The 9288-nt window shown below is 44.4% G+C and overlaps 1 protein-coding gene across 1 annotated transcript; it reads left to right on the forward strand.

The window, feature by feature from the left end:
• The first annotated feature begins 1950 nt into the window (after positions 1 to 1950).
• On the forward strand, positions 1951 to 4669 carry LOC103645425 (glutathione S-transferase T3-like). The gene is made up of 2 exons (XM_020546798.3): positions 1951 to 3808; positions 3898 to 4669. Exons 1-2 carry the CDS (start codon positions 3374 to 3376, stop codon positions 4489 to 4491), a joined length of 1029 nt encoding a protein of 342 aa, XP_020402387.1. The 5' UTR covers positions 1951 to 3373; the 3' UTR covers positions 4492 to 4669.
• Positions 4670 to 9288: the final 4619 nt, after the last annotated feature.

Consider the following 9288-nt stretch of genomic DNA (forward strand, 5'->3'; position numbering starts at 1 on the left):
AGGCCCGAAGCAACGGAGTGTGTGTCTTGGTGATAGCCAGGCCATAATCAAGTGTACCGTTTAGGTAACGAAGAATACGTTTGACGGCAGCCCAATGTGATGTTGTGGGCGCCGACAAAAATTGACAAACCCGGTTTACAGAGAAGGAGATGTCCGGTCTTGTAAAAGATAAGTACTGAAGTGTGCCAACAACACTCCTGTACCGAGTTGTATCTTCAGGAGAAAGTTCCGTGCCATCATGTAGAGAGAGCTTCTCAGCAGGTAACATCGGTGTAGGAGCAGCCTTGGAGTTCTCCATATTGGTACGTGTTAAGAGATCTCGTATATATTTGCGTTGAGTTAACAGAAGTCTAAAGGAAATATGATGAACCTCAATGCCAAGAAAATAATTAAGTGCACCCAAGTCTTTGACAGCAAAAACACGTGACAGCTGCTCAAGAAGCTTATTAGTGGCTTGTGAAGAGGAGCTCAATATAATAATGTCATCAACATAGACCAATATGTAAATCTGAGTGGCACCTTGGTTGAAAATAAATAGAGAGACATCAGCTTTTGAGGCTTGAAAACCCAATTTAATCAGTGTGCTACTCAAGCAAGCAAACCATGCTCGGGGAGCCTGCTTAAGACCATACAATGCCTTGTCAAGCTTGCATATATATTCAGGATGACTGGAATCTTCAAACCCTGGAGGTTGTTTCATATAGACATCTTCTTCAAGTATGCCATGAAGAAAAGCATTTTGAATATCTATTTGACGAAGCGACCAATTATTTGTGACAGCCAAGGATAATAATAGTCGAATAGTAGTGGGCTTGATTACCGGACTGAAGGTATCATCATAATCAACACCATATTGTTGCTTAAAACCCTTTGCAACAATACGAGCTTTGTAGCGATCAATGGACCCATCAGCTTTGTGCTTCAATTTGAAAACCCACTTGGAATCAATGATATTAAGATCATCTCGTGGAGGAATAAGACGCCATGTCTTGTTTAAAATGAGAGCATCAAACTCAGTCTTCATAGCAGTGAGCCAGAGAGGATTTTTCATTGCATCAATATGTGAGGATGGCTCAGATGAAGAGACCCGAGAAACAGAATAAGTGACCGTGCCATCTGTTCGTTGCTTGGGTTGCTGAATGTTATTCTTTAGGCGAGTACCATATGAGTGTGTAGGAGCAGCAGCCAGATCTTCAGCAGGAGCTGATGCAATTTCAGCCGCCGGTATAATAAAAACTTGATCAGAATCAGTAGATGCCAGAGAGAATAAATCTGGCGAGAAAATCGGAGGCAAAATGCTGCCATCGCAGATGGCAGGTGCCGTGGAGGGCCCTGGCGCAGAATTCGGTGCAGCAGTAATGGGCGCAGACGCGTTGTCCCCCGGGAAGGAATTGTCGGGCGCAGGTGACGGGTGGTCTGTGGCACTCGGTGCTGCATGAAAAAACTTAGGAGGCAACAAATCAAGCAACTGATTATTATTCTCGTTAGGCTAGCTCCAACAACGCACTGTAAAGCGTTCTGTACTCTAAATTTAGAGTTCAGAAGGGTCCTCTAGGCGCCCAGCAAGGACCTCTAAATGACACTCTAAATTATAGAGGACGCCGCACGCACCCTAGATGTGGAGACTTGGAGACGTGCGCTATCCGGGCGAGTCGTCGGGCTCACGCGGGGGTGAAAAATCCGAGCGCGCTGTACTCCCGTCGCTGGCGACTTCGATCCATCTCGGCGAGGGGGCCTCGCGGCGCTGCTCGTCGGCGGAGCCGGCCAAGCTGGCCTCCAAGAGGCCGTGCTCGAGCGGGTCCGGCGGCGGACCGCTCTCGGTGGTTGGAGGCAAGGAGGTGGCCCGCGAGGAGAGAAAGATCGAAGGCTCCGGTGCAACCGTCGGTGTTCGTCGCCGTCGAACCGCCATCGCGAAGAAGCTGAGAAGATCCACGACGCCGACGAAGGAAGGTGCGGAGAAACGCAAGCGCATCTCGTCGCCGCCATCGTCATCGTCTTCCAGTAGGTCGGGTGCTCCAGATCCGAAGAGAAAAAGGTACCCATTGCATATCCATTGTGGTTTCTATGATTGTAGAAATCGTCCAGATCTAGGGTTTAAGGTAACGCCAACACACATTCGATGCTTGTAGGCTTCATTGACCACTCGGTATTGTCTTGATAATTGCTATTGACAGTGACAAAATTTGATTGTGGTACAAGCTTTGTTGTTGTACGAATGGATGTGTATTCACAAATACTTGGCGACTGGTTTTCACACACTAAATCATCATCACTAGGTTTTGTCTTCATAATTGATGTTCACATTAAGCAAATTTGATTCTGCTAGAAGCTATGTTGTTCTACGAAACGTTGTGTATTCACAATGAGTTGGCGAATGGTTTTCACACACTAAATGATGACCACTAGGTTCTGTCTTCATTATCCAATTTGACAGTCACAACATTTCATTGCGATGTGTATTGACAAATACATGGCGACTGGTCTTCATAACCATTTTGACACACTCAATCATCACAAATACACCTGTTGTTTTCCACTACATTATACAGTAATGTTCATCATTATTTGAACTGCCTATTGGCAATAGTAGCTGGTATGGACTATATTTACCATTATAATTTATGAACTAGGCCACAGTATACATAAAATTTTGACGTACATATATTAACAGAACCATATGTTTTATGTAGACCATGGATTCGGAGAACGCAAAGCTCCGAAGAGCACTCGCTCATTTAATCAGAGTAGTGGAGGAGCGTTGTGCCGACATCGTCGATGTCGTCCACGGTGCCTTCCAACCAGTTAGCGGACCAGTCCTCAATGAAATGAATCGTGCATTAGTTCAGATCGAGGACCTCGCCAACGACCTTGATCAGCTTGCACTGGAAAAAAGACTGGGAGATGGAGCACATGGCCCCTTCACCAATTGCTGAATCATCACTAACAGAGGATGAGCTTCTGATTGATTATGATTCAGAGTTGAACAATGACGATATCGTCGGCTACGACGACGGCCGTGACTACTCCACCGACGACACCTATCCCTACTAGATTAGCAAGCACCTAAGGAAATATGTGTATGTGTTAGGTTTATGTATGTCGTAGTAGTCTTTTGTATGTGAACACAACAGATGTGTGGCACAAGTTCCTGCTTTAGTTGATGCCGTGTTTATGTTTGTCGATACCTATCTTTGGTAATGCTTAATGTTATGAACTTTCCAATATATGTAGTCTTCAGCACTTGTGACTTTGTTGTGCCTGTCCTGTTTACAGTCTCATGGTTTCTATTCATTTCATATGGTTGCCTCAAATGTACTACACTTATTTAGTTGAATCTGTTGTATTTTTTGTGTGAGTACCTTCATTGTACAGCATGGGTACGGACTGGAACCAAGTTATGGCACAATATGGAACTTACCTATCCGAGGATGATGGCACTCAGTTTCAGAACACTGCATTTGCTCCTCCGCCTGAGATACCAGCCCAGGGCTCACCAGCACCACCTCCAGTGAAGAAGGCTCCTCAACGCACAAAGCTAGCAAATTTCACGTCTGAAGAGGATATGAGGGTTTGTCAAGCTTGGTTGGCTGTGAGTTGTGATCCCATTGTCAACACTGGTCAGAAGCGTCAAGGATTTTGGAATCGGATTACAGAGGCATACAACTCTCGCAGAGGATCAATGCCAGAGAGGTCTACAAAATCTCTCATGAGCAGGTGGGACAGTATCAAAACTCAATGTTCTACATTTGCTGGATACATGATGGCTGTGCTTCGACAAAACCCAAGTGGCATGACTGATGCAGATAAGGTAAGTGTATGTACTATTATGCATATGTTCTTCATCAATGTAATTAACTACATCCCAGTGGTTCATTAAATGCATTATATGTTTTGCAGACATCTCTTGCGGCTACTCGGTTTGCTGCTGTTGAAAAGAAGCCCTTCCATTTCTTACATTGTTGGTCCATATTGAAGGATCAACCAAAATGGATGGACCAGCACATGGGTAACCAAAATCCTCCACCCAACCCAATTGGTACCCAATCAAATACTATTGACTTAGATGCTGGTGAAGACTCAGCTCCATCAAGTTTTACTTCGAAGAGACCGCTTGGTCGTGATTCAGCCAAGGAAAAGGCAAAGAAGCAAAGATCAGAGAACACATCATCCACTGATTCGGAGTACCTAACACGGATGGGTCAGCTTTCTTTGGAACGGTTATCTGTGTACAAATTAGTAGCTTCAACTAAGGAGAAGAAGTTGGAGTTCATGAAGAAACAAGAGAGGCAGAAACTGATATTGGAGAGGAAGAAGCTTAATTTAGAGAAGATGAAGATGGAACGACAAAAGGTGAAGGAGGAGATGGAACAGGAGGTTCTCATATTGAGCATGGATTTGACAAAATGTAACCCCCTCCTTCGACAGTACTACGAGGCGAAACAACAGGAGATTCTGGCAAGGGTTACTGGAAGCTCGTCGTCAAGCAAGTGAATGTTCATGAAGACATTGCAGTGCTTGAGGAAGTATTGTTAGTTGTTTTTGAGAACAAGTTTATTTTCTGCACTTGTGCACTTGACATTTTCCTGTTGTGTGATGGTTTCGAGAACAAGTTTATGTTTGTGCACTTGACAATTTTCTGAGAATCGAGAACAAGTTTTATGTTTCTGCACTTGCGCATTGTAGTGGTTCTCGAATAATAGTAGACTTGCTTAATCATATTGCAGTAGCTGCATTACAGCATGACACATTGAAGAACAAGTAATGTGAAGAAGTTCATCTGTTTGCAGTACACATAGTAGCTTGGGACAAACAGAACCTACGACATTACACATGACACTACGACATTTTATTGATGGTAGAAACATAAACTACATACTTAAGTAGCTCTCGATCCAAGCCGCGCCCAGTGGTGGTGGATTAGATCAACCTGCAACTGATTATATTTAACTGGATCATGTAGTTGCTCGTACCTATTGTTGATGTACTCATTGTGCTCCGACATAGAACCATGAGAAGTGTCGGCCAAAACTCTGATGTTGTCGAAGCTTGTGTTCAAAGACGAAGGACCTTCATCTTCTACGATCATGTTGTGCAATATGATGCAAGTTTTCATTATATCTCCAATGTGTTGTGGAGACCAACCATATGCAGGACCACGAACTATGGCCCATCGCTTCTGTAGTACTCCAAATGTTCGTTCAATGTCTTTTCTAGCGGACTCTTGAATAGTGGCAAAGTGTTGTGTCCTGACATCATACGGATGACGGATTGTCTTGACAAACGCTGGCCAGTCCGGATAAATACCATCCGCTAGGTAATATCCCATGTTGTACGTGTGTCCATTGACGGAGAAAGTGACTGGTGGACTATCACCGGTAAGATGCGAATCAAACAGGTTTGAACGCTGAAGAACATTGATGTCGTTACAGCTACCGGGCATGCCGAAGTATGCATGCCAAATCCATAGGTCATATGAGGCAACAGCTTCGAGGATCATTGTAGGGTGTTTACCGCGATCGGTAAACATCCCCTTCCATGCAGTTGGGCAGTTACGCCACTCCCAATGCATGCAATCGACACTACCTAGCATATCGGGGAAGCCGCGTGCCTCTCCAACTTGGAGAAGCCTAGCGATATCAGCAGGAGTTGGTTTCCTGAGATAGTACCCACCAAAAGCGGTTTGGATGGCTGTGCAAAAGTGTTTCAAAGCCTCATGTGCTGTAGATTCACCAATGCGTACGTATTCGTCAACGGCATCCGCAGGAACACCATATGCAAGGATACGTACGGCAGCAACAACTTTCTGAAGGGCAGATAGACCTAGCTCACCGGCACAGTTTGGACGTTGAACGAAGTAGGGATCCACTTGTTGCACAGCAACAACGAGGCGCTCGAACACATGGCGACGCATGCGAAACCTATATTGCAAATTTTTTTGAGTACAAGTGTGAAGTACGTACTATGGACGTGAATAGATGTGCGTAACAAAAAACATACCTCCTCCGAAATTGTGCATCCGTGTACACCGGTTGCGCGCAAAAGTAGTCGGCTTGGATTCTTGCATCACCGCTGATATGGTCACGATGGATTCGAACACGACCGGGAATGGAACCAGCATACCGACGCTCGTTAAGTGCACGATGCCTACGATGTTGGTACGTCGCAACCTCGAGCTCATGGTCTTCATCTTCCATGTCTTGCGCCATGCTAAGAAAAATATTGGAATCTACGAACGGGTTCATTGTTGTGGAGGAGTGTATGCGAAGTGTGAGTGAAGTGTTGAAGTAGTGAATATTTATAGAAGGGATACGCTTCGGAGAGAAGCCATACTCTTGTCGTGCAGCCGAAGCTAGTCGATGGCTTGTTGAAGAAGTGTCGTGGCTTACGGTGGAAGCATGGCAATGTGTAAACATTTTTTCATACGATTCAAATACTGTGACACGTTTTTTCGACAACAATTACACAAAACATAAAATGGAATGTTATTTTTTTACAATTCGAAATTATGAATGAACCATTGTTTTTAGATTATTATTTGTAAAATTATTGAATACATTATTTTTATCATCCTTACAATTTGATGAAATGGGTACAAATCAAAGAAAACAAAAAAAGAAATGGAAAAAGGAATTCTGTTAACATTGTAGCTTTAGGGGATCGAATTTAGGGGACGTTGCTGGAGACACAGAAGATATAGAGGACAGAATCTTTTAGAGTGTGCTGTAAAGTACAGGGAATATTCCTTTAGGGGACGAAATTTAGGGGACGTTGCTGGAGACAGCCTTAGTACCGGTAGCACCCTCATGCTGGCCAAAGTTGGATGAAGATTTTGAGAAGGGGAACACAACCTCATCAAAATTAACGGCGCGTGAAATATAGACACGACCAGTTTCCAGATCAAGACACTTGTACCCTTTATGATGAGAACTATACCCGATAAAAACACAAGGTTTAGAACGAAATTCTAGTTTGTGCTTATTATACGGTCGAAGATGAGGCCAGCAAGCACAACCAAAAACTCGGAACAAGGAATAATTTGGAGGAGTTTTAAATAGCCGTTCAAGGGGGGTCAAATTATCAATAACCCGAGAAGGAAGCCTATTTATAAGAAAGGTGGCAGTCATGAACGCTTCATCCCAAAACTTTAAGGGCATGTGCGCATGAGCTAACAAGGTGATGCCGGTTTCTACAATATGACGATGTTTTCTTTCGGCAGATCCATTTTGTTGATGAGTGTGGGGACAAGAAACACGATGATCAATACCAAGTGAGGTAAAAAAATTGTTATGAAGTTTTTGATACTCCTCACCCCAATCAGACTGTATGCATTTTATTTTGGAATCAAGGAGACGCTCAACATGTGCTTGAAATTGAAGAAAATTACATTGCTCATCAGTTCTATCAACCATAAGATAAATCCAAGTGAATTTAGTGAAATCATCAATAAAGCTAATATAATACTTGTAGCCACCCACTGAGAGTGGAGCGGGGCCCCAAACATCTGAATGTATTATTTCAAGAGGTCTAGTAGTATGATGAATAGAAATATTGTAAGGAAGTTGATGACTTTTGCCTAACTGACAGGCATTACAAACCGATGATAAACTGGACTCTTTGGAATAAGGTAAATGATGAAGACGCAAAATAGACCTAACGACTTGCGATGACAGATGACCAAAATGTGCATGCCACTGATCTGGCCGCACCGACACAAAGGCTTGATGAAGAGAAGCAATATCCGAAGGCTTGATGGGATACAACCCGGACTCACACCGTCCTTCAAGGAGTAGCTGACGTGTTTCCCGATCCTTAATAAGATAATACCAAGGATCAAATTCAAAGAAAACGTTATTATCACGAGTTAGTTTATGAACAGATAACAAATGTTTAGAAATTTGTGGCACATGAAGAACATTATTGAGTGCAAGAGGGCGACTATCGGTATTAAGAGAAGAATAACCAGTGTGCAAGATTTGCAAACCTTGTCCGTTGCCGACTTGCACCGTGTCACCACCATTATACTTCTCACGCATGGTGAGACGATCCAAATCACTGGTAATATGGTCCGTAGCACCAGTATCATTATACCATCTCGGATCAAGTTGATAGGAGCTTGTCGCCGCTACTGCTGTAGAGGGTGGTTCTTCATTGTATGCGTCATCCATCCGGTACCAGCACCGAATGGCGCTATGGCCTTCTTTGTCGTAGATCTGACAGCGAACGCGAGGACGAGTAGAAGGAACACCTCGGCCAGAAGAAGGAGGGCCGCTGTCACACCCGGTTTTAGAAGGCAAACCGAATGCGAACCATGTACGTGCCAGGATCAGTTATTCACGTACACAGCAGTTACATAATATGGACATCATCACACAGTGCTCAAAATAGTATTAATAAGGGAAATAGTCGATTACATCATACGTCTGAGACGTCCATATAGTTCTTACAATAAATCAAAGTGCGGAAAAGAAACGTAGATAACGCGGCCTTCACAGGCAGCCGACTGGGGGTTGCCGCTAACCCACACCTAGAACTCGTCGTAATCTTGGAACTCCTGGAAGTCTCCTTCCACAGCTTCATCTTCGCCCGAGCAGTGGTTGCAATGCTGACAACCTGGGGGGGGGGGGTTTGGTGTGTAGAGCAAGGGTGAGTACACATCAACATACTCAGCAAGCATCCTGTTTGGCTGGAGTGGACTAGCTTTATGTGGGGATAAGTCAAGCAGTTGCTTTTAGTTGGTCAGATTATTATTTACTAGTAGAAAGCCAAGTTTTAGCATTAACCCAAGTTATTAGCCCGATGTACCCTTTCCAAACGGAAAGAATACCACTTACCAGCACCATAGTCGTAACCAAAACCATCAATCTCATAACCACCTGTACCACAATGTCTCTGATCAAGTACCACTAATCACTGGAGCTCCCTTGGCCGCTCATAACCGCGAGCACGGCTGATATATCAGTTTTCAAACACTCTGCAGAGGTTGTGCACTTTACCCACAAGCCGTGATTCCCTCTTGCCTCGGGCCGATCAAACCCTTAAACACTACCAAGGTGAATAGGCAGGGTCTCACTACGTAGCCTTTACAAAGATTCCCCGGGGCTGTAGCCACCCGTTAGGTTTCCTAAATGCACCGCACTCCTCCCCAAGGGGCGAACCCAAACTTGGCAGAGCGAGCCGCATACACCGAGCCCCATTGACGGCACGACGGCTAAGTGAACTACATCCCGGATCCTCTAATTATTCAGCTAAGGGCACCCCATTCCACCCTCATGGTTGCACTGTTTTCCC

The sequence above is a fragment of the Zea mays genome, chromosome 1 (assembly GCF_902167145.1).
Source record: "Zea mays cultivar B73 chromosome 1, Zm-B73-REFERENCE-NAM-5.0, whole genome shotgun sequence".
In the NCBI taxonomy this organism is placed as follows: domain Eukaryota; kingdom Viridiplantae; phylum Streptophyta; class Magnoliopsida; order Poales; family Poaceae; genus Zea; species Zea mays.

Excerpts from the sequence above, each read along its gene's own strand:
- LOC103645425 (XM_020546798.3), top strand. The coding sequence starts at position 3,374 with ATGGGTACGGACTGGAACCAAGTTATGGCACAATATGGAACTTACCTA. Across the intron at positions 3,809-3,897 it reads GCATGACTGATGCAGATAAG|ACATCTCTTGCGGCTACTCG; the intron begins GTAAGTGTATGT and ends TATGTTTTGCAG.